This window comes from Sitophilus oryzae, unplaced genomic scaffold (genome assembly GCF_002938485.1).
Source record: "Sitophilus oryzae breed Bouriz unplaced genomic scaffold, Soryzae_2.0 scaffold_1809_pilon_pilon, whole genome shotgun sequence".
Lineage (NCBI taxonomy): Eukaryota > Metazoa > Arthropoda > Insecta > Coleoptera > Curculionidae > Sitophilus > Sitophilus oryzae.
In genome coordinates, this window is record NW_022146512.1 from 771,876 (window position 1) to 798,483 (window position 26,608).

The following is a 26,608-nucleotide window of genomic DNA, read 5'->3' on the forward strand; positions in this document are numbered from 1 at the left end:
CGTCCCAGCACAGAGACGGATTGACAAAAAATGAGTGCCTTACTGTGTGCTGCTATTGGTTGTAGTAATAATTCAAAAAATTGTGATTTTAAGTATATTTTGGCCCCAAAAATATGAAGATTTTTGTGCGCAATTTTTTTTTTGAAAAAATCTGGATATTTTTTTAGTTTTTGGTTAAAATACATAATTTCTTGATATTATGGAAACTAGGGTTCAGAAATAAAAATAAACCACAATAGATCTGAGAAGGTTGCAGTGGATCAGGCCGAAAGCCACCTCTAAGAATCTAATCTAAGGGTTCAGAACCGGAAATTCCCGGTTCTTTTGAGATATCAAAGAACCGGGACTCGAAATTATTAATTCCCGGTTCTTTCGGTACCTTCGGGACTCAATAACTAAAAAATTATTCTTTTATTACGTGAGAAAGTAGTGATGCTATTTCTCATTGCTCTTCCTTCTTTTCTCTTTTGAAATTTCTTTAATGTTTATTAGCAATTATTGAAGTTTAAATATGTTATTTTATTATTTAGTACAATGTGTTGTTCAATGTATTAGTTATCCAATGAAAATCACCTAACCAATATATTACTATAAAACAAACGCATTAATGTTAAAATTAAACTTGTTTTAAATTAAAAATAGTTGTAGAAAATTTCGTTTTTTAATAATATAAAAATATGTCATTATATATTTTTTTCGCATTTCTTCCCATCAGAAGATTTTCAGATACAGAAGAATTGTTACTTACACGAAATGTGAAAATATTCCTTTTCAAGCAAATTTTTACTGGATGATCATTTTTTTAATTTTATTTTATTGTGAACTCATTTTTTCCTAATTACATCTCTGTGAATCTATGGCGAGTGCCACGACTATACTCTGCCTAGTTATAGACCACGACTATACAGCTACGTCAGTGGTCACGGGACGCGAGAACAAGGTCATATAAAGTGGCAGAAAAAGCTACTAGTTTCCTTATACTATGGTTCTATGTCTACGGAATATTGAGACACCCTGTATATGTTTGTTTTTTCATATTTTTAATTATATTAGTTTATTATTAGTATTTAGAATAAGCTTATGCGAACATGTTTAATGAGCAGTTAAAAAGCAATAATAATCAATAGCAATAGAATTTTAAATTTATTGACTTCAACCTTTGCTTATAAGAAAACCGTTTTTTTTTAAGTTTGACATGAAGTATCAATATTAATATGTGATATCTAATTCTATACATCTTTGGTTAACTGAACTGTCGTACGTAAGTTATTTAACTAATTATTTTATGGTGTGGGATGTCAGAAATGTATTAACTGGAGATACAATAACTATTATGACATGTCTGTTACGACTTTGGAGAATTTAAAACTGCATTTCCTGGATGTAAAGATGTAAAGTTTTATAGTTACTGCGGGGCAGTGAACTATGTAGATCGTTGACTTGCACGACAAACAACAGATTTTTAAATAATTTTCTGTGTTTGTGCAAGCAATCAAAATCTTGCTTCTGAGCATTTAATTATTTCGAAATAATCTTTTTATAATTAAACACTGAAAATGAATAATTATCTTCCACAAATATTATTGAATTTGAATATAATGAGATGATAAATTGTTTTATTTACAATTTTATGCATTGTATAATGAGAGAGTTAAGCTGCAATGATATTATTATGACACTTATCATATTATGATAATAAAATAGGTACCATACGGTCGAAAAAAGGCGTCAAAGGTATTTACATTTTGATTCCAAATATCTCGAGAACCATTACTCGTAGCGATTTATACCAAGATTTTTTTTTACGTTTAAAACGTTGTTGTAAGATGCCTGGTGGCGCATGGCGTAGAGGTATAGGCCCTCGTCTATCATCTCAAGAAAGTGGGTTCGAATCCCACACCCGGCATTTCATCAGCCGACTATTTTTATTAAAATAAAAATAATTTGGGTACCTAGGTCGAGTCAGCCTTAAATGAGTACTTGGGATTCACAATCCTGAGGTAATAATAGGCGGTTGAAGCGTAGTACTAGCCACATTACCTTCCTTGTATACCGAACGGCTCTAGTATAGCAAGCTGTACCTTGCTTCTCCCAAGGCGTTAAACGCTATATACGGGAGCTATTATTATTATTATAAAACGGGGTTGTAAATGTATATTTTTTACTCAGTAGTTTTATACAGGTGCGGACGAAAAGTTATTACACTTCAAACCAGTTAAAAAATATGTAGGTAGCGCCCTCTACCAGTAGAAGTCGTATTGACATCAAGATCAAATTTCTCGTGTCAAAAAACTTCCAGACACCAATTTTCATCGAAATATTGACGTTACTTCAGAAATTATTTAGAAAAAATAAAAAATAAACTTTAACAACCTGTATCTCCGAAACTAAGCATTTTAGGACATACATTTATACGAACTTTTTTATTTATTTTTATCTGCAGAATATACTGCCGAAGTTTCCGGAATACATTTCGGATCACCCTGTATATTATATAAGGGAAATCAAAACAAATTTAGTTGCACGTCATCAATGACACCATGCGTCGTCTTATGGAGATAACTGGTGGTCGTTTATGATGTGCAACCAAGGTTATTTTAATTTCCCTATAGGTACGTATTGTACGTACATAATGATGACAGAAAAATAATTATTACTTTTATGAATTAACAAAACAAAAAAGTAAAAAGGCAACAAAACAATGAGATTTTTGAATGTCCGGAGTGCGGAAGAGAGATAACATAACGTATCGGGCTTTTCAGTCACAGAAAAGCTCATGAACGAAAACGCTTTGTGTAACCATCTTCTGATGCATGTCAAATACTCGTCAGCGAGTAATGGCAGTAGGTAGTAGGTATGTATGGTTTATGGAATAAAATGTTTAACTACTTTTAAATAGAACATGAAGTAATTTATCATAATATACATATTTACATAAAATGTGTAATCCTGAATGCAAAACGCAAATGTTGAATGATAATAATAGTTGTAGTATTACCACAGAGTATTACTCATGTATGTGGAAAGATCGTCGTGTCTGTGCGTCTATGAATTTTACAGAATTTTAGAATTAATTTTTGTTTATTATAAAGGGCGAGTCTTAAATAAGTGTAAATATTTTTAGGGGTCGTATATTATTCGAACCCAGGAACACGTCTATGAGGGTTTTTTCACAAAAAAAGAGATGTTGAAAATCGTGCATTTTATTTTAAATTTTCCCTGTATATCTTAGAAAACGTTTTGAAGCAGAACTGCCTATTCACCGGACATTTTCCCACGCTTAATCTCTGATATTACCATGGCTCTCTATTTTTTTTAAGTTTTCAAACTTAAATAAATAAAACTAATTTTGGATTTATTTGAAAATAAAATAATTTTTTGCTTAAATTTTGAGAACAGCTGGATCTTTTCTTGGATTTCTTTCTTGTAAATTTAATCTACTACATATATGTTGCCATATTATGAATATATTAAATATCTTAACTAAAAATTAAAAAAAAAACCCAAAATGTTTTTCGAAAAAAATTCCAAATTTTCAATTTTTTTTTCATACATATACTTCTGTAAAATATAAGAGGTACCGCAAAAAGTTAAATATTAAAGTAATATAGGGTTTTCAAATATCTATTAGCGGATAACACATTTAAGTATACAGGGTCGGTCATAAAGTCGTAGCTCGGTTCTTCCTTCAATTCTAAGAAAAAATCGAGATACACATAATGTATCTCAAACCAACCGTTTCCGAGTTATTGACTTTGGAAAATATCACTTCAACAATTCGATTTAATTAATTTCGATGTGTTCGGTTTCATTTAACGATGCCATTCTGTGGAAACTGTGATACTTAATATTATTTAACATTATCTTAACATTAGTTTTCAAGTTAACATTTTTATAGATGTATAAAATGAGATTATATCAAGTCTAATTTTAAAAAGATTTAACATCCTGTAACTCTAAAACTATGCATTTCCAGACCCATGTTTATAGGAACTTTTTTTCATATTTTTTTAATGAAGAATCAATGAGTACTTATTTAAAACTTCCGCAAGTTAATGATATTAATTTTTTTTAAAAGTTGCTATTAGACTTGGATCAAGGCAAATTAATAAAATTGCGTTTATCTCATCAAGAAGGCCGAAATCGACAAAATATCAAGAGACAACTTTTAATCGGCATTAAACTGCTTATACTATTTTGCTAACAAGAGAAAAAAAGTCAGTGGCGTACATGCTTTTTTTAGAAGAATATTCCAGTGATAACCCATATGCACGTCCCTGGTGAATATGTCGACAGTTTTTTAGCTTTAAAATATGTCGCATTTATTGTTACTTATTCCATCAAAAATTCATTCGAAACTCTTAAAGTACTTGGAAGAAAATTATAATAAATCGAAAAAATATTAAGACTTTAACACTCTGTAGCTACGAAACAAAGCAGAATCGGACCTATGTTGATATGAAAAATAAATCTCATTTTTAGGTGAGGAATCTCCCCACGAGAGATGGCACATGTTTTTTGAAACACCCTGTAGGTGCCAAAACAGGAGGGCCAGCGAAGCAGTGGCGGATCTAGGCGTGGGCAAGGTGGGCAACTGCCCACGATTTTCCGAAGATTTCTACCATGCCCTAACGACTCCTTAAATCTGATTGGTGTCCATGCTGCTTCGGTCACTTCAGAAATAACAACATTTTTTGGGACTGTCAACAGCATATACAATTTTTTTGCTGCTACAACCGAAAGATGGGAGTGCGTACATCACTTAAAATTTAAACTAAAGGGTCATGCAGATACTAGGTGGTCCTCTAAATACCAGTCAATTAAATCACTTAGACACCAACTGCCCGAAATTTGTGAAATTCTTATCGATATTGGAACACAACGCAAAAAGAAATTTACAGGTGATGCAGTGTCATTATCCCAAAGACTTACAAAAATGATTAATTTTTCATTCATTGTCCTCTTAGTATTTTGGGAAAATTTTTAAGGAACATCGAAAATGTAAACACTGCTTTGCAGAGGCCAACGCTTTCGATCGCGGAGGCATCTAAATTGCCGAATTCATTACAGAGTTTCTTAGCTGAGTTTAGAGACACAGTCGACGATAGCTTTAAAGATCCTTGCAGAGGCAAGCAATATTGAGCCTGTTCTCCCAGAAAAACGGACAAGAAAAGTAAAAAGATTTTTCGACGAAAACACTGATGACGAAATTGGTACATTAACCCAAGAACAACAATTTAAAACTCAAATTTTTGAATCTGTAATCGGGAGATTAATATATTTAACAGAAATTGATATTTAAAATATAATTCTAACTAGCTTGACAAACAATGTCTTCTCCCCGGCCGAAAATCAACAAACTCTCTGACATTCAACTGTTTCCAAAGCCTACTACTCCGCTCCTCGCCAACATCAGCGGACACGGGGTGCAGGCACGGCGTGAAAATGACTGCCTATCATAAGGATCATAGGCGTCGATAACAAATCATTGGATAAAATAAATGAGCAATTTTCCTGGAGGTTTAATGCTATGGAAGGTGTTGTCGAATATTTTTATTTCCTTTCTGGAAAGTCACTGGCATCATTACCACTAGAAAAAATAAAAAAAACATGCTGCAGATTTAGCAATTAAATATGCTAACGACTTAGATGCAACAGAGCTATATCTTGAACTGGAAAATTTCAAGACTTCCAATCTTGGAAGCAGCTAGCTGTTTAGATATTCTTAATATGCTAGAAAAATATGGCTTAATTCCAAATTATCCGAACTTACAGACCGCGCTGTGAATATTTCTGACCATGCCAGTCACTTTTGTGTCATGTGAGCGGTCGTTTAGTAAACGTAAATTAATTAAAGATTTTAGGCGTTCAACTATAACACAGGAGAGACTGACTGACTTGGGAATATTAAGTATAGAGTATGATATAGCCGAAAAAATTAACTTTAATAAAGTGATAGATAAAATGGCTTCTGTAAAGGCTAGAAAAGTCAAATTTTAAGCGCAATTTCGTGCAATATTTTGTAGTAAGTAGGTATTTTCGTGATCTTCGCAGGGTTTTTAAGACTACATAAGTACTACATAATTAATGTTCTTTTGTTTCTGTTTTGTTTTTATTTATGTTTTTTTTATAGTAATAGTTTTATAGTAATATTAATATAGCGTTTGAAATATTTTTTCATATTTTATTTTTTTTTTGGTGAGGGGTCTACACATTTTTTGAATTGTGGGGGCACCAAATTTTGTCTTTGCCCACGACGTATTTTACCCTAGATCCGCCACTGAGCGAAGGCTGGAGTCCGGCTGGCAATCGCCACCCTGAATATGGTCAGTCCGACCCTGAATATCAGTTAATTTCAAAAACTATACCTTTTCCTCCATAATATCTTCGTTATCGCCGCAACAGTCCTCCATCAATAACGTCATCCAGTTGATTGCGTTTTCTTTCAAGCGCAAGATCAGATCATTTCCGAAAATCTTTTCTTCCGCCACTTGCAACTGATTAAGTTCTGCAATATTGTCCTCGAAAACAACACTAATCCGCGATTCTTTAGCGAAACTCAGATTTAAATCGCGACTTTTCGAATTTGAAGGAAGCAACAGTTTGGTAGAATTATCATCAAATACAGCGTCATTTTTGTTATCTAAATCTAAACCACTGTCTGCGTCATCTATTTTCCCGCTCTTTGTCGGTTTACTCGAATCATAATTGATATTCTCGATATCGTAATTCAAAATATTATTTTTCTGTGTATATTTGTAAAAAATGGGAAAGCTCTGCGGTCTTAGCACGTTCTCTTTGTTATCCAAGTTAATCGGGAACGAGAATCTTTGCCCAACACTAGCGGTGTTCGACCTCTTTGGTACGGGAATGTTTTTAATTTCTTGAGGGGAAATTGGTTCTGGCTCCTCAGAGAAGACCGATATTCTATTTTCCTGAGCAAATTTCTGATTTAAACATTGATTGTGATGTTTAACAAGTTGTTCGCCGCCTATATATTCTCCGAAACTGCTCGAACTTTCAGTAAATTTCTCTTCCTGACTGTGTTTTGCGTCGTTCATACAATATTCTTCTAGTTCGAAGTTTTCGTAGTCAGTGTATTCATCCAAAATATTGTTTTCGCAAAAGTCTTCGGTCAAGTTTTCTTCGTAATCACCTTCGCTGCTCGAGTCCACCGAGTCCAATACATTTTCCAGGTATTTGATGGTAGTGTAGATTTCTTCTTCGAATTCAGACGTGTGTTTGGTTTGAACGTTTTCGTAAATATTTTCTTGCGACGCACGGCTGAATTGATCCAGGTTTTCGTACGTCGGAGATGTTTTACGAGTATCGAAAGAATCAACGTATTCGTCCAAGTCGGTTATTTGACTTATTTTGTCTGCGTTATCGTATTTTCCCGATGGATGACTACTCACGGAATAGAAATCTGCACACGACGACCTCTCCGACTCGCAATTCGAGAAATTGTCTTCGAGATTCGACACTAGACTACCGTTTTCCTCCGATTCCCGTGCGTTTTCGTGCTTCGTACTCGATTTTTCACCGTCAAAATTTGCCGAACATTCCCACACGTTGGCGTACAGAGCTTCGCTACTTTCTTCCTTTCGTTTTTCATCGATAGACATATTTCCCGGGGCGCGATTGTTCTTGTACTCTCGATTGTTTGGCGGTTCGCAGGTATCTTCGTAATACTCGACGCTGTACCTAAGCGTTCGCAACCACGATATTAGACTGAAATCGCTTGCGAGAGTCATTTTCGTCTTAGTCACCAATTACGCCAACTTTATCGAAAGCCACATCCTCCTTTTATCGGATTTCTCGGAGAAAAACTTCAAGTATTTTCTCTATTTAATAATAACGTATCTTTAGTCGAGCGGTTCAAGGTTCTTTTTGTATTATTAAAAATTTTTAAAAGAAAAAATAACCACCCGTCTTCGAAGCGATTCGCGACTGGACTCGACGGATAATTATTGTTAAAATATAAGCTTAACTTTTTCGAACAAAATTAATCATCGCCGACACGTACATAGACATGCAATTGTTTTAGGACTGTTTTTTTTGTTTCCGTCAATGGCACTATATGACGCGAACCAGTCGACCGAGCAGCGAGCGTCTTTTGTTATGACGCGGATGTTCACTAGATTTAAATAAAGGCCGAAACGCGCGGCGCCCGGCAGTGTGTTGCTTTTGTGTTATTTCCGAGCAAACTGTCAGCCTGCAGTCAGTTTCATTGATAAGATTTTTCAGAATAAAATCAGGCAAGCTGTGCCGGCGGCGATGGCGGCCGACAACGACGACACTCCCACAACGTTAGTCATTTATTTATATAAACGAAGGGTTTAGGAGAGTTCAATTGGCTGGTAGAGAATTAACTACAAGTTGGAATTGCAGTAATACGTCGATTAAGTGGTTTAATTAGCCGACAACGAGCGTGTGGTTATTTCATGACGCCGACCAACGAGCTTCCATGTATAGAGAATCCATCCATATACCGTATGTTCGAAAATAAACGTCGTCAAGTAAACTTGGAAATGACGATCAAAGACACTCGCCATATAATTATACATATACTTCAAATAATGACAGCAATTCTTATTTCCATGCCAACTCTGACGCCATTTTTTTCAGCGTTTCCTTGCGATAGAAAGTTTAGTATGTATCTACTACTTAGGCGCGATTCTCACTATAATACCGTTCCGCCACCGTCCGTATATACAGGGTGTTTCAAAAAACATGTGCCATCTCTCGTGGGGAGATTCCTCACGTAAAAATAAGATTTATTTTTCATATCAACATAGGTCCAATTCTGCTTTGTTTCGTAGCTACAGAGTGTTAAAGTCTCAATAATCTTTCGATTTATTATAATTTCCTTCCAAGTACTTTTAGTGATTCGAATGACATTTTAAGGGTCAGAGTTACTATAAGTGCTACATATTTTAATGCTAAAAAAGTGTCGATAAATTCATCAGGGACGTGCATATTGCGGGTTATCACTGGAATATTTTTCAAAAAAAAACATGTGCGCCACTGACTTTTTTCTTTTGATATCCAAAATTGTGTAGGCCGTTTAATGCCAATTAATAGTTATCTCTTGATATTTTATTGAATTCGGCCTCCTTGATGAGATAAACGCAATTTTATTAATCACAATTAATAAAATTAAAATAAAAATAAAATTAATAAATTATATATTTTACCTAATTTATTATTAAATATTATTACTATTAGTTATTAATTCTAATAGTCCAACCTACAGCAATTTCAAATAAAAAAATAATGGTATTTAAGATTATTACAAAAAACCTAATTTTAAAAAGATTTAACATCCTGTAAAACTATACTATGCATTTCCATACCCATGTTTATAGGGACTTTTTTCATATTTTTTGAAGAGGAGTCAATGAGCACTTATGTAAAACTTTCGCAAGTATGTTATATTAAATTTTTTTCAAGGTTGTTATTATATTTGGATCAAGGCAAATTAATAAAATTGCGTTTATCTCATCAAGGAGGCCGAAATCGACAAAATATCAAGAGACAACTTTTAATCAGCATTAAATTGCCTACATTATTTCGCTAACACCAGAAAACAAAGTCATTGGCGTACATGATTCTTTTTAGAAAAATATTCCAGTGATGACCCGTATGCACGACCCTAGTGAATATGTCGACACTTTTTTAGCTTTAAAATATGTCGCATTTATAGTAACTTTTACCCTCAAAATTTCATTCGAAACACTAAAAGTACATGCAAGAAAATTATAATAAATCAAAATAATATTAAGACTTTAACACCCTGTAGCTACGAAACAAAGCACAATCGGGCCTATGTTGATATAAAAAATACATTTTATTTTTACGTAAGGAATCTCCCAGAATCTCCCCACGAGAGATGGCACATGTTTTTTGAAACACCCTGTATAGGTGACATCATTTTTGCCAAAATAGCTGAAAAACTGAATATTATTATGTTTAACCTGTAGTAATAATTTAGTAGAATCATAGTGGTTTGACATCGGTTTTTCTTATTTACATTTTTTGGTTTTGATCATGTGCTACGAAAATAAACAGACTGTAAGTCAAAATTTTATTACCATATCTTTTTTAAAGCAACATAACAAAAAGGAATACATGTTCTATTTAACTTTGAACATTATTAACATCGAATTTATAAAATAATCTAACTCTAGAAAATCATTGGCAACGCTGTTCTTATATTCATATGTTCGAACCTATGGCTCGAACATAATACAATCATGTTATAGAGTCTGTTTCATCACAAGTTTTATGAATGGAAATTGGCCCACGCAGATGGATGTGACAAATTAGAAAATGCAATGTTTACAATAGTACAACAGACAACAGATACAAAAAAGCGTTGTTTGTTTTTTAAATAACTTTGTTTTTACTTGATTAATCATGATCGCGCACTTGTTTTTATTGTGTTTAATCCTTTTTGATAAGGATAAAATGGAGGAAGTCTACATGTATAATAGATTTATAGTTGTTATTATTTTTAGCCTTTTATAAAGTCTGTCCAACGAGAGGATACATGACAGTTGTCTGTCATTTTCGGTAACAGACAGCGACATATTTTAAGGCTAAAAAGTGTCGCCATATTCACCAGGGACGTGTATATGGGTTATCACTGGAATGTTTAAAAAAAGCATGTATGCTACTGATTTTTTTCTTTTGTTAGCGAAGTAGTGTAAGCAGTTTAATGCCGATTAAAAGTTGTCTCTTGATATTTTGTCGATTTCGGCCTACTTGAACACGGCCTCCTTAATAAACGCAATTTTTTTAATTTGCCTTCATCCAACCTGTAATCCAACTCCCAAGTACTCATTGAGTCTTTATAAAAAAAATATGAAAAAAAGTTCCTATAAACATGGGTATGGAAATGCATAGTTTTAGAGTTACAGGATGTTAAAACTTTTTAAAATTAGGTTTTTTGTAATTATCTTAAATACCATAATTTTTTTATTTGAAATTACTGTAGGTTGAACTAATAGTAATAACAACTAATAGTAATAATATTTAATAATAAATTAGGTAAAATATATAATTTATTAATTTCATTTTTATTTTGCTTTATTAATTATGATTAATAAAATTGCGTTTATCTCATCAAGGAGGCCGAATTCGACAAAATATCAAGAGATCACTTTTAATTTGTATTAAACGGCCTACTCAATTTTGATAAGAAAAAAGTCAGTGGAGCACATGTTTTTTTTTAAATATTCCAGTGATAACCCATATGTACGTCCCTGGTGACTTTATCGAGACTTTGTTACCATTAAAATATGTAGCACTTATAGTAACTTTTACACTCAAAATTTCATACGAATTACTAAAAGTACTTGGAAAAAAATTATAATAAATCGAAAAATTATTAAGATTTTAACACCCTGTAGCTCCGAAACAAGGCAGAATCGGACCTATGTTGATATGAAAAATAAATCTTATTTTTACTTCAGGAATCTTCCCACGAGAGATGGCACATGTTTTTTGAAACACCCTGTATAAGAGTGGCCCAAATCCCAAAGTACATTAAAATCGTGTAACATCTGCGCTTCTTAATTTTAAAAAACACGCTTTAAGGTCGAGACACACATTACCGCACCGCGTCCGCACCGTGCCCGCACCGCAAGTCGGCCGACCGCCGGTGAAGATGACGCCAAACCACACTTGTCCGCACCTGATCCGTGTGTCGACCGTGCGGTCTGTCTCATGATTGCAGTTCAGTATTATTTTAGAAGCTTACGGAGCTGTTTCGCGGAGACAAAATTTTGTGGAGAAAAAAAAAATCGTGGAGCAAAAAAAAAATATTCCTATATTTTTCGTTCGACTGGTCATATAGGACTGGAAACTTTCTTATCTCTTCGATTAATTTTTCTACATCCATTTTTATATTAATAATGTTTATTATTATAATAATAATAATATATACGAGTATTATATTAATTTGGCATTTAAAATATAATTAAAAAAATTGTTTACAAAATAGATTCGTACACCGCACCGTGTCCGTCAAAAAGTAAACTAAACTAGTCGGGCACGTGGCGGGCTCGGTACGGGGATGATGGTGCGATGACGTTGCGGTAAGGTGGGGACTACGCGGTTCTTTTACATTGTGCAATTCTCTCTCCGTGCGACGTCGCGACGTCCAACACACGGCCGTCACACGGTGCGGATATGTGTGTCCCGACCTTTAATCGTTTTAAATGCTAGAATTTTTTTTTTAGAATTTAGAATGAGTGGGAGGGGGGTTAATCACTTCGACCTTACAGATCCATTGTGTCCCCCTTTCTTGAATCATAACTCATCATACAGTCCCAGGGCTTTGACAAAAGCCAGTATCTGGGACGGTTTTATAGAGGGTAGTGCTCCATCTCCAATATCAGTCGTACCAAAATTCATGGCACGAATGGTTGTCGTCTCGGCGCACTCAGTGATGAGGTGTACTGGTGTTTCACCATCTTCCCCACAGAATCTGCATTCGCCGTTTCTTCTTAGTTTCAATCTACTGAGGTGTTCATTGAGGAGACAGTGTCCTGTTAAAAACTCCGTGACAATCCGAAGATTGTTCTTACTCAGACCCAGGAAGATCTGTGATTTTTCTTGATCATAAGCCCTCAGAAACTTCTTCGAGTGTCCTAGACCATTGCAAGATTTCCATTCCAGGTTGCGGATGGAATCTTCCAAGTTCTTGAGTTCCGCCTTGAGTTGGTTACCACTTGGAAAGCAGAACGGTTCTGGTCCAGTTAGTGGAGTGTTCGCTCCTTTCCTAGCTAGATTATTTGCTTTTTCATTGCCTTCTATCCCTTGGTGAGCAGGCACCCAGTGTTTAGATGCTAACAGCGCTTTCAGATGGAGCGGAGCGTCCGCGACTTCGAGCAAGTACCATGAGTTTATATTATGGAGGGCTTTAAAATTTTTTAAAGCTTAAAATACTGCTTTTAACTTTAAAAACTCCTTTTAGCCTCCATAGTTTATATGAACAATTTCACATGGGCACGTATGCTCCGTCCGACGGCTATCTTGAAAAAACACGACGGACCGTCCGCTCCATCTGAAAGCGCTGTAAAACCATATACATATCAAATATATACGGATTATCGCCTATCCCTACAATGTGTTGGATGTGGTGTTGGAGTTGAAGCCGAGTTAGAGACAACTAGATAATCGGTCCATGTATATTTCACATAAGTTCGTCTGTTAGGCACATACTGGCGCAACAGCGCAACTCCATAATTCCGAATATCGATTAGCCAGGATTAGCCAATTGTCGAACGGGAAGCGTATTTCCATAATATACCATGTAGAGAACATAAGGTCTCTAAGCCCCGCCTACAAGCTTAGTTCAGCAGTAAAGATGTCTCTAACACGGTATAGAACGGAATGGGAAATGCGCCAAAATCGGGTATAGTTCGTAGTCGCATTACTGGCGTTATTTTTGATAGCATAAACAGTAATATTCATTTGTGTAAAATAATACCGTATGGTAAAAAACGGCGTCAGCGATGGCTATGAAATGCAGATCGCTGTCATTTTATATATAAATTTAATGGAAAATGTTATCAATCTTTATTTCCCAGCCAACTGGACGCCGTTTTTTTCTATCATGCGGTATATATTTATTCTTTATCATTATTTACACCCTATAGAAGTTAAAATATTTTTCTGAAATACATCTTAGTACATACTTTAGGTTTGCACTTATACAGAATTCCAAAGTTTGTTATTATAGAAGCTAAAGATGCCCGACGCACTATTGCCGGACCTTGTATAATAGAGTACCACATTTGACTTGGCAGATAAAAAAATTGGCGCCGGGGGGCAAGTATAGCCGCCCATACTAAAATATGTTAATAAAAAGTTGGTAGGCAGTTCTTTTAGTTTCAAAGTAAAGGAATTTTTCCAATTTTTTTTATCTCAAAAACTGTTACTTTGACTGATTTTGATGTTATTACAAATTTTGTTGCAAATATTATTCCTAATCTTAAATTGAAAACCGCGTTTCGCTAGGTACTGTAATTTTGGAGTTACGATTTTTTAAAATTTTTAACCCCCTCCCATACCCCCTTAACAACCCCCCACCCCCACCAAAAACTAATGGCCATTCTCGAGTGCCACAGTATTTTTGTGCCAAATTTGGTTAAAATCGGTTTAGCGGTTTTTGAGTTATCGTGTTACAGACGGACAGACAGACAGACAGACACCATGAACATATTTTGTATTTAGGTCATTTATGACCCAAATAACTCATTTTGAGTGAAATAAAAAAACTTTTTTTGCCGATCTTAATAGCCTACCATACCTGTTGGTATGGTCGGCTAAAAATTGAAACTAAAAGAACTTTTTCAATAAAAAAGTAACAGCCTTAATTCATTTCACTTCTCTCTAATAATAAAATTATTCTAATTTGATGCGCTTGCACATTGTATCAGCAGCAAAAAGATATGTTTAGGTAGGTACTTGCCGGTTTTACTGTTGAAATGTTCCTTAATTGAACTTGATTATCCTGACGTTCATCCATAATCCTGTCATTATCCTCTTCACCTTGAGACGAACTATTATCCGAATCACTTTCGTTTTGAGTTGTATCATGACTGCCTTCCTCGTCTTCCGCGACACTAATTAAATTATTTTGACGCACATTTAAAGTCACTTCGTATTCACGGTCTGGGGATTTTTTTCTGTCACTGACGTAAGAATCACTCACACTGTCTATTTCCAAGTTATCAAGAGAGGTAAATTCTAGTCGTCTACTTTGACCGATTTTATCGAAAGGAAACTCATCCAGACTAGTATCGAATAAATTATCACACGATACGCTACTTTTTAATACGGCACGATACTGTTCCATATCATTTCTATAAGAGGCTATAGATTGGGTTTCGATTTTTTGAAAGTTTAAAGGACTAGATATTATCATTTTTCGATCACTTAGTTTCCTTGATGCGTTCCTAGTCTTAACAAGTTTCTTCTTCTCAAATCTGCTTAGCGTTTCTAAGTTTTCCTCATAAAATGATTTCGTTAGAACCCTGTAGAATGTTGTTTCGTTAGTTTCAAAGGTGTTTCGAATATCTGCTTCTTCTGTAGTTCCTTTTTCGAGATTTAAATCATGATACGTTTTAAAGCTTGTGTTTTCAGGTAGTTGCTTTTTATCTTCCTTTTCTATATAATCTTTATCGTTAGTTGTTCCTGTATAGAATGCACTTGCCGTATCTGACATGCCGCTTTGTTTCTCTGTTTTTTTAGTATCTGATTTGAAACGTGATATAAAAGGTTTACCTGGTGGTCTGTCAGTTCTTTGACTATTGCTTCTTTCTCTGCCTATTATGTTGAGTTTCGTCATGCTTCCGAAAAAATTAAAACCGAGCATTTTCACTGTTGTTCTCCACTCGATATGATAACGAGAGTAAGAGTAAAATAATAAATTCTATTTACGTTTAAAAGATGGAAAATTGCGATAAAAAGATAGGCGATATGAAATTATCTGAACAGTACTTCTGATAAGAGATAATTATGATCTGGTAGAAAAATTTGATAATATTGTTACGGATTCCCTCTGTTCTTTTAAATTAGAACACTCTAAAAGAAATGATCAACGACTCAGCAACTGACAAAAACTCACAACTTGTGAGTATGAGTGTCTCAAAAACCACGTGCTCTAGTTGAAGATGCTCACTTTATTTCAATTTGTCTGAAAAAAAGTTACTTTACGATGGAAGATATTTCCCATATAGTTTTATACAGTATGTCCCCGGATTGTCTTTACAAGAGGAAACACTAAAACATCTAAATAAAAATCATACAAGATTGTACAATTGGAGTTAAATATACTAAAGAGTAGATTATAATTTAGAAGTATTCAAGGGTCGTAGCACCTATACACTATACACACATGGCCAAAATTATTGCATATATCGTTTAAGAATATACAGAAAGGAATTTAAAGAATTTTTTTTATACATAGCTTTGATAATCTGTAATAAACATTTTTTTGTTAAAATGGATATGGTAAACAATGTTTATCGTTGAGACCGAATATTATTACAAATTCTTGCACATTTCGATTTGTGCTCTCTTGGGTTTCAGAAGAAATCTGACCATTGTTTTGGCCTTAAAATGCCTAGAAACATTATTTCACAGTTTAATAGGGTCAGAATAGTAACACTGTCTCTCAACAGGGCTACCGGCAAGTTGCAATAGCTGAAAATGTAGGAGTTAACCAGCAATGTTTCGCGAATATTAAAAAAACTCAGGGAGACAAACAAGGTTACAGACCGGCCTGGAAGAGGTAGAAAGAGAGTTACTACTGCTGTGCAAGACCGTCAAATATCCCAATTACACGACGCAAAATCCCCTGCATTTTAGTACTGCTATTAAAAATGAGTTAGCTCGCCTTGAAGGAGTAAATGTTTCAAGAAAGACCATAGCAAGAAGACTCCATGACAGAGGATTACATTTAAGGAGGCCTCTAAGTGTTCCGAAGCTTAATTTACAGCACAAAATTACGCGACTACAATGGGCTAAAGAGATGAGAGCACATGGACCTAATTGGAATTTCGTCATGTTTAGTGATGAAACAAGAATAGGCCTAGTTTCAGACTCGCGACGAACTTTGGTCTGGAGAGCCCCTGTGTCAACCCCGTGTCCCGTTTCAAGGAGGAAGCATTATGGTATGGGCAGGTATAATGCACGGAGCTCAAACTCCTCTTGTTTTTATTGATGGCACAATGTAGGTGCCTCATATCTTAGAGACGTTTTAGAGCCTATTGTGTACAGTGGGGGATGAATTTGTTTACATGGACGATAATGCTCCTCCACATCGCACTTTAGCGGTTGGCGAATTTTGTGAGGAAGAGGGTTAGGTTTTTTTAATAACCAAACCAAAAAGGAATGATCCTCCCGTAACTTAAATGAATTGAAAATTGCTGCGCGCGAAACATGGGAAGCCATTCCTCAACATCTTTGGACAACTTAATTGTTAATTGATAGCATGCCACGTCGTCTCGTCTCACTGTTTACATTGAGGCTCGTGGAGGCAATACAGATTAGAATACAGACTATTAGTTGAGAGAAATAATTAAAATTGTTTTCAATAATTTCTGTTTAAAATGAAATTTGTTTTTGTTGATTTTCACTCATTATGAAATAAAATTATAATAAACAGCCTAGTTGCACTTAGATATTTAATTTTATATTAGTTAGTCGTGTAGTAAGCCATATATGTCCAAAAATATAAAAAGAATCATATTAGGGCCAAAATAAAATAAAAATATCGTTATATATGTATAATAATTTTGGCCATGTGTGTAGTACTAGTATTACTATTACCCTGATCGGCCTGATGGTACCTATTTTTATAATTATGCTATTTCTATGGGGTTTCTCTGCTATTTCTATACACGTACCTTGACGATTTGGCGAAGAAAAGAGCAACATGCATAGATAACTTTGGCGACATGTACCATATGGAGGGTATAGATATATGTACTCACAAATAACATGTACTAAGTGTAAGTGTACTAGTTGTATGGATGTAACGTATGACCGAAAACAAAAACGGCGCCAACGATGACTATGAAATGGAGATCGCAGAAGTGTCTAGCCCTAGCAGTCAACTATTAAGCTTGACCAATCAGGTTGGTTAGCGTGGTTATTTGAAGGGTGTTAATTCATTTGTGTTTGTCAAAAACTCTAACCTGATTGGTCGGGCTTAATAGTTGCCTGCTAGGGCTAGACACAAGTGAAGATCGCTATCATTTTATATGTAAAACTATATGGGGAATGTCATCGATCGTCATTTCCAAGCCAGCTGCAGTGGGATTCTGTAAGCTCTGTAGCAAGAAATTTAGTGTCTAGCCTATGCTATTTGTATACAGGGGTGGATGGGGAAGTAGAAACCGGCCCGGGAAAAACATGCAACCCGCCCCAATCCACAAAAACAAAATGGCCATAACGAAGAAACATATTTTATTTATTAATATATAAGTAAGGACGTTTTTCGCTCGTGCGAAAAAACTCTTTTGTCTCCGGTTTTAAAAAAAAAATTAAATTGTCTTGACCAAAAATTTCGTAAAGACCAATATTGGGTCGGACATCTGAATTTTTACTACAAAATGACTCAGTTTTACAGGATTCTACTACTTTATATCCATTATCGATAACGGTAATTTGATCTTGAATAAGCTACGATTTTGAGTCACGATTTTGAAACACTATAAGACTTCCTGATTCATTCGGTTCAGCTGACCCAATCCTCTGTGAAATACATTACTTTTAGCTTTTCGGGTATATACTTCTTACACATTGTAGAAAGAAATTCTCTCTTTTCTGCTACAACCGCAGCCTCCTCGTGTACACGTGTGAACCGTAACTGAATGAACCGCGGTCGGCATTAAAACTGCAGCATTTTTTAGGTTATTATATAGTTTTTATCACGAAACTTTTCCTCTATACTTTTCTACATTTGGCATCTTGTATGATAATGCCATGACTCAAACGAAAAAAAACCTAGGCAATACCTAGCCAGTGGATATAAATGTGTTCTCATGTAATGCCATGTTACAGTCCATAATAAGAATATTTTGATTTTCGAGACATATTAATATTTTATTATCTAATCTAGTTTAAACCCTATTTAACTCTTCTCTGCTGTCTCAGTAATTTTTTACAAATTCATTTTAGCAACATTTTAAACAATTTAGACTTGGCTTTTAGTTCTCAGACTTGGCTTTCCAGTGTGTCCCCAATTCAAACCAAGTATAGATAGGTATGTTTTCTCCGTCAACCGCAGAGTTCGCGTCAAATTCGTCTACTTTTTTACAAAGGGGAGCTCGAAAAATATTGCACCGAGGCCCCAGTTGTCAATCTACGCTACCGTATTCTTAGTATACATTTAGATCGAGACTAGGTATTTAAATTTACCTAATGCTATTCATTCTTTTTTTTTGCTGCCAGTCTAGATATTAATAAAAGAATAGTTGGCAAAACTATACAGGGTGAGTCATATAAGTGCAAATATTTTCAAGGGTGGTATATATTTCGACCCCAGGAACTCGTCTATGAGTTTTTTTTGCAAAAAAAGATGTTAAAAATCGAGCATTTTCTTTTAAATTTTCCTGTATATTTTAGAAAACTTTTTAGAACTTCCTGTTCACCGCAAATTTTCCCACGGTGTAGTTTCTTAATCTCTGATATTACGGCACTAAAAGAGATGCAAATACCGGAAAACTGAGGTGGCTTAAATTTTTTTAAAAATAAATCTATTTTTTTTAATTTCCAAACTTTAATAACTCGATTAAACTTATTTGAAACTCGATAAAGAGAATAGTATATTATGTTTATTTTATTAAGATCTACCAGCCCTGAAAATATTTGCACTTATAGACTCATCTTGTATAATAAAAATTTTCAAACCGAACAAACAACAGATGATTATTAAACTTATAAGTCTCCCAGAGAAAGACATGTTATAATACCGTATGATCAAATAAAAACGGCGTCCAGTTGGCTTGGAAATGACGATCGATGGCATTTCCTATATAAATTTACATATAAAATGACAACGATCTTCATTTCATAGCCATCGCTGACGCCGTTTTTATTCGATCATACGGTAGTTATTTTACAAATTGGTGTTTATGTTTAAAAACATAGACTTAAAATAAAATATAGACTGAGCATCTCATTCATAAATAGCTGGAACATGCGGACAGACACTGTCTTGTTATTGTTGTGTTATTGTTTTAGGTTATAACGAGTGCGACACGAGCGATAGATAGGTTGTCTCTGTCGTAACGGTCGTTCCCTGACGACTCTGCCGAGAAACACAACACTGTCTTTCGTTTCTCAAGTACACCTGAACTCTTCGTATCATAGCCGGGTAATTTTTTTATTTTAATGAAGCTATAATTAAATTAGAAATATATCGTATTTAAACTTTCTTATATTTTATTAAGATTTAGGACAGATTTTTTAAATAAAAGTTTAGAAAAAACGTTTTAGAGTCCAAAAAGGATAAAAATAATAAAATACACGTTATAGAAGAAATTTTATAATCGAAATTACGCAATTTTTGATATTAATAATAAATTATTAATTTTAGTCAAACATTTACAACCCCTAATATTAATCAAAACAGGATCTATTCCACAGATATAATAGAATCGGCGACAGGGAGAGAAAGAAAAATATGATTGTTGTACTTTTTTTCTGGTTAAGTGATGTCTTATGTAAATTAGAGAAAACATAAATCTGTTCCATTAAAGCAAGGAAGGTGATAGGAAGTGGATAAAATGAAAACTACATTTATTTAACTCGGTACTGTCTTTATTATACCGGGTGCGTCCCAAAAGTGGCTCATCCCCATAATTTTTTTATATTTTTAAATAAAAAAACAAGATTTAGTATGTTAGTATATGACATAAATTAGGATTGATTGACGCATTCAATTGTTTTTGGTCACTTCCTGTTTCACCGGAAATGACTATAACTTTTAATTTTTAAACGGCACCCTCGGTATATTTCTACTTTATTCGATAGAAAATGACACTCTGAATAGAATGATATATAATATGTCAACTTTTGACATTTTCGCATATGGTTTAATTGTAATTGTAACACGCGGTTCATAACGACAATTTGACTCGAAATACCAAGTGTGTGGTATCAATATATTCATAAAAAAATGCTTTTTCCAAATATGCTAATGAGTCACCCTTGTTCCATTTGAAAAAATTGACATATGTATGATTAAAAAAAAACGATTTGTACATCTTTTAACCGGCCTAGACAAGACACGAAACCTATTAGACGATCAAAACTATTTTTCCAAGGCTCCTTGATTAAAACTTAGTGTTTTTAACAACACCATGGTACCCTGGATTGAAATTTAAAAGTTGACATATGATATGTCATTCTATTCAGAGTGTCATTTTTTATCGAATAAAGTAGCAATATACCGAGGTTTAAAAATCAAAAGATGTAATCATTTCGGTGAAACAGGAAGAGACCAAAAACAATTGAATACGTCAATAAATCCTAATTTATGTCATATACCTACTAACATACAAATCTGTTTTTTTTTATCCGAAAAATTAAAAAAGTTATAGGGGTGAGCCACTTTTGAGACGACCCGGTATATTAAAAAATATTGTTTCATAATGTAATATCATTTTAAAATTCTTGTATGTTATTTTAGATTCTGAAGATAATTTTAGAATAAACCGGAATATATTTTTAATAAAAACATTATTAATTATTAACAGGGTTATAATTATGATTTTGTTACAATGTAAGTAAGTAAATAATGTAATGTAAGAGAAAAAATTCAGATTTTACATTTTACTAAAATATTATCTAAATAAGCGCCTTTCTACAACAACGCCACTGACTCCCAATGGGTAAATTGAGAGTTGCCTACCAGTCAAAAGTCGTTTCAAGAGTTAAATGGATTATTTAAGTCAAATTTCTTGCAAATTTGGCACTGGCCAACCATATTTTATAGTTTTTGAACAGAAAAAGTCAATAAAATAAACACTTAAGGCCTACAAGCTAAGAAAATGCGTTAATACAGCCGGGGAGATAGCGGCAACAAAGCTTTACCGCACACGTGCGACACGTACTACAAGGTAATAAATGAATGAATAGGCTCCCTCGCCTCTAATCAATGTTGTCATATTGTAAAGAACGTATCCTTATTAAACAGTATCCGACTTATAATTTAGTAGAATAAGGACTATTTAATACATCTATGGAATATTAAAACCTACTTTATTAAACTGTCGTATTAATATCTCAATATATGTGTATAACAAGAAAAAAAATATTGATAATATTAAAGACGTGACAACATAGGCTGGATGAGGAAGGCTCGGTCGACTGTACCCAGAAGTAAACATGTGTACAAAAAAGGTTGTTTGTCCGCGTTGAGATGTAAATAGTGTAGTCTATATTTTATTTTAAGTCTATGTTTAAAAACAATTGCTAATACAATCTTTTTTGATCTCTGATCGGGACCGTCCCACCGGCCCACCGGGAATTTTCCCGTTTTCCCATATGGCCCATCCATCCCTGTTTGTATACGATTGATGAGTCACTAGACACAAAATATGTTTACAGCATCCGGCCCTTTGAATCGGGCCTGACGCCGTTTTTTTCGATCATACGGTATATCTAGTCAAAGTTTACAGTGATATAGTTGAAATAAGATACCGTTTTACTGGTTGCATAATTTACATACCCGACCTCTGGTACCACTTCCATTTTTATTATTGTGCTGATTTTTAAAATTTAAATTTATTTAAATTATCAACAAAAAATCTTTTTTTGTTGATAATTTATGTAATTGTTATGGATACTTTAAGTAATTGATATGGACTGCGTAAAATCAAACTATGGTGATAATCTAATTAAAAATTCTTACCTCAACAGAAATATTTCCAAGGGAATTGGACTTTATCTCATTTGGTTTAAATTTGTCGTTTTCTTTAGAAGTTTGCACTACGCCAAAATTGCTGTCACAATGTAACGTTCTAACAGAAGCTGATGTCGTTTTTGGTTCCCCAATTTCATTATCTTGAATGCAATCAATAGACCTAGATAATCTATTTTCCTGTAATGTCTGTCTCTGTTGAAATCGTTTGTTTTGTCGTAATTCGCGCAACAGTTCGTGTGAAACACCACCGCTCAATTCGTATTGTTTGTTTCCTACAGCGTCTCCTATATCCGAGCTTAAAGTACCAGGTACATAAGTTTGTCTCAATTTATCAGTTGATCTTGATATATTTTTTTGGTCTTTACGGGTTTCCGAAAAAAACGTAACTTTTGTAATTTTAAAACTAGCACTTTTTTTAAGAGGCATTATACTTAGCACAGAAAACATAAAACATTATAGAAGGATTATAGTTTATACTTAAACAGGTGCTGCATTGCTTTATCTGAATGTGAAACACTGCATCATATAACATTTTATCAACAACATTATCACAACATTATCTTGTCTTGTTATCTATTTCTTATTTAAAAATGCCACTTAAAAAATGACATTTCAAACTTGCAACCTTAGTGCAGTGTTGTCGGATTTAGGTTAAATAATGGGCGGTAAAATCAGGTGATATGTCGTCATAATAACGGCATTGATGTCATTGGTCATAATCTTGAAATTCTGCAGCTATTAATTCCATTATAAAGTAAGATATTATGTATTAATTGCTTATAGAAAATTTTATTTTTAGTACATAGTAAATGCAGGTATAAGCCATTAGAGAAAGAATTACTTTTATATATTTAAAAAAAATCAAATGCTATATGCAGAGGCTATATGTATTAAAGCTGACAACATTGCATTATTTAAGTTTTAAAAGTAATATGACATTTCCCAAGTTTTTAATATAATTTTAGCAGATTCACAAGATTTATTAGTCATAGAATTTATTTATCGACAATTAATATAGTTTTTAGGCCTGTATACAAAATAAAAACAAACTTAGAGTTATGATAATGCGCATCTCGAGCATCGTAGGCGCTTCAATGTCATGAGAGGGTGTAGTCAACACTAGTGCGGTTGTTAAAAAATATCGTGTATATAAAAATTATTTATTTTCCATTATGTTAAGTTAGATTGTTCGAAGCTTTTTTAATAATATTATTGTTGTTCAGTGAAACGAGAAGAATGGCGTATTTTCTTCGAAAAGCATTGGACACATTTTGGTCACCTACAGTTTGGTTGCCCCCAAATACTACGTGGGCTGATATCGCCCCCGAATCCAGTACTGAAATTCAACATGCGGACCATAGGCATCTTTGGTACCCCATACCTTTAGCTTTTGTTATGTTGTTATTAAGATATTTATTAGAAAAGTAAGTGAGGTTATATTTAAATTGTGTTTATTCCTTCGAATCGTTTTTAAAGGCACAAAATAATGTTTTTTTGACAAAATCCTATATTAGATACTTACCAAGTTCTTAAGTTTTATGGTATACCAGTTTTATAAAAATCAGTTTTGAATTGTTCATTAAGATTTTCTTAACATTATTTATTAAAAGAAATATAAAATTACCTATAGGTATTTAACATTTAATTTAAAGATGATACTAAGCTAAGCTCATTTTAAATAGAATTAGATCTTATCCTAATAGAAACTTTGGTTTACCGAAACTTTTATCACCTAAAAAAACGGCATCAAGTGGGCTTTTAAATGACGATTGTTGTCATTCCTTATATAATAAAAATTTTACTCATTAAATCGCATCGATCTTCATTTCCAAGTCACCTCTGACACCTTTTTTCCAATCATAATAATAATAACTATAGTCTGTTCCAATGAGTTAAGGAAGATTTCGACAAAGGACATCCAAGAAATGTGACATTGGACATAATTTTCCTGCAAATTTAAATGAAAGACAACAATCACTTTCAGGTATTTTCTCGTTCGGCAGACTATAGTACTTACATGTTCAAAAATTTGGTTAGATTATATTACCTTACGATCGAAAAAAAGAAGACGTCCCGTTGGCTTGGAAATGAACATTGATGACATTCCCCATAAAATTTTACATATAAAATGATAGCGATCTTCATTTCATAGCCATCGCTGACGCCGTTCTTATTTGATCTTTTGGTATAAGTTTGTATCAATATGTAATGCTTTTAGATATTGGTTTGCTCCTGTAGGATTAAGTATAGGAATTAAGAACAGTCGACCAAAGAAAGCGCCACCAAATCCAGTATTAGAGAAAGCATATTCTCAGTCAAAGAAGTGGAAACATAAACAAGTAAACAAAAAAATAGATACAAAAAAGATTAAGAGTGCTAAAGGTTATTTATCATTTTTGTAGATTCAAGGTTTAGCAAAACAATTGGATATGACTGAACGTCAGGTTGAAAGATGGCTGAGATTGAGGAAAGGTCAAAATAAACCATCGACTTTAACAAAGTTTTGCGAAAATTCTTGGAGATGTCTCTACTATACATTTAGTTTTATTTTTGGTATTACAATACTGTGGAGTAAATCATGGCTGTGGGATATAAATGAATGTTGGTAGGTAACGGTATTGTACAGGGTGGTCGAAATTGGTCTGTTTTAACAGAGAAAACCTATTTCCTGACTAGATAGAGCAAAACCGACATAGGTGTCATGGGCTCGATTTCTGAGACACGTTTAATGGCATAAACCGCTTGTTGATATTTTCACTGCCAACTGAGATACGGGATCTTTTTGATTTTTTTACCATTTTGAAAATTGCCCATAACTTTTTTATTTCGCGGAATAATAAAATTCTGCAAAAACGTTCTTAAGGCACTTTTTTAAGAACAATCCAGTGGCGTAGTCGGTTTTTTTCTATGATTGCTCTTTTTGTTAGAAATAATAAAAACTATAATTTTTTAAATGGAAATCATAGTTGGCTATGAACTTAAAAAAATGCTGGCGTTTAATCCTTTCCAACGATATAAAGTTATGGGTACTTATTTCTAAGAATGAGAGAAATATTAGGTTTTTTATCTTTATATTGAAGCGGGCCTTGATTTTGTGTTGACCTATTTACCTAATTATTTTTTTACAATTTTATATTGTATATTATTATTTATCTGCATAATTAAAGACTTTTGAAAAGGTAAATTAACAATCTATATTGGTATTAGCAATTGATATAAATACAATAAACAAAGAACAAAACTAAAAAACGTATTTTTTGAGTGACGAATATAGTTTTCTAAAGAAAATCATCAAAGGTGTTCCAACTGATTACCTTTTTGTTGTATACACAATAAACATCTTTTGCGTACAGAGTTACAGCGATTTGTTATAGACGAACTGGTTTGTTATAGACGAACTGTATAAATCCAAAAACTTGCCTAGTAGCCTTCTGCAATTCTTCTCTCATCTTAATTCTTCTCTTATATATAAGGTCTTTTAATTTCCCCTATTAAAAAAGTCGAAAGGAATTAAATCACAGGACCTTCTCTAGCTAAGATATGAGGCCTCTTGTTCCAATCCAATTTTCCATTTAATAGTTCATTTGTAACCCTGGCGTTTTTATTGTAATTGGTAATACCCTTGTTTATATGTTCTTAAAGTTGATCAACCTCTCGACAAAATGTGCTGCCTCTGGTGAACAAATCGTGAAGCTTTAAAGGAATGAAGCATGTGATTAGGGGCGGAGTCAAAAATATCGATTATTTGCGGTATTTCCCTTAGAGTAATGTAATAATATAGCTCGCATTTTTGCGAACTATAATAATATAGCTCGCATTTTTGCGAACTATAATAGGGCTCAACTGATTAAGAAATTTAAACAAAACTATTATTTCATTGTTGATTTTCGATTATTTTTGCTGTTATTTTAAGGATTCTAAACCGTATTAACAAAGAAATTATTATTTCAATATGTTGGTACATTAATGCTAATTACTGGTAATTATTAATATTTAAAAAAAGTTACATACACTTACTTTATTTCGATTTGACACAGGGCTATAAAATTTTATTTCATTCTTAGATCACTTTATTCTAAATTGAGGTTTTATGAATTTACCATAATTTTTTTTTAAAAACAAAACTTTTATACATTCTTGATTAAATTTTTTCTTAAT

The 26,608-nt window shown here is 33.6% G+C and overlaps 2 protein-coding genes across 6 annotated transcripts in view; one reads left to right on the forward strand and one right to left on the reverse strand.

Moving 5' to 3' along the window:
• Positions 1-15,429, reverse strand: part of LOC115883105 — a 79,025-nt gene extending 63,596 nt beyond the window's left edge. Inside the window, exon 1 of one of the 2 annotated variants that reach the window (XM_030901400.1) lies at positions 14,483-15,429. In XM_030901400.1, coding sequence (XP_030757260.1) covers positions 14,483-15,388 — 906 coding nt within the window. In that variant the 5' untranslated portion in view covers positions 15,389-15,429. Of the gene's footprint in view, positions 1-6,368; positions 8,200-14,482 lie in introns of those variants that run through there. The other variant, XM_030901399.1, reaches the window with a different exon arrangement.
• The window catches only part of LOC115883107 (ceramide synthase 6), a 32,484-nt gene continuing 7,120 nt past the window's right edge, over positions 1,245-26,608 (forward strand). Inside the window, exons 1-4 of one of the 4 annotated variants that reach the window (XM_030901404.1) lie at positions 1,245-1,261; positions 23,674-23,874; positions 24,669-24,789; positions 24,853-25,055. In XM_030901404.1, coding sequence (XP_030757264.1) covers positions 23,687-23,874; positions 24,669-24,789; positions 24,853-25,055 — 512 coding nt within the window. In that variant the 5' untranslated portion in view covers positions 1,245-1,261; positions 23,674-23,686. Of the gene's footprint in view, positions 1,262-22,620; positions 22,759-23,100; positions 23,205-23,350; positions 23,378-23,673; positions 23,875-24,668; positions 24,790-24,852; positions 25,056-26,608 lie in introns of those variants that run through there. The other 3 variants (XM_030901403.1, XM_030901402.1, XM_030901405.1) reach the window with 3 other exon arrangements.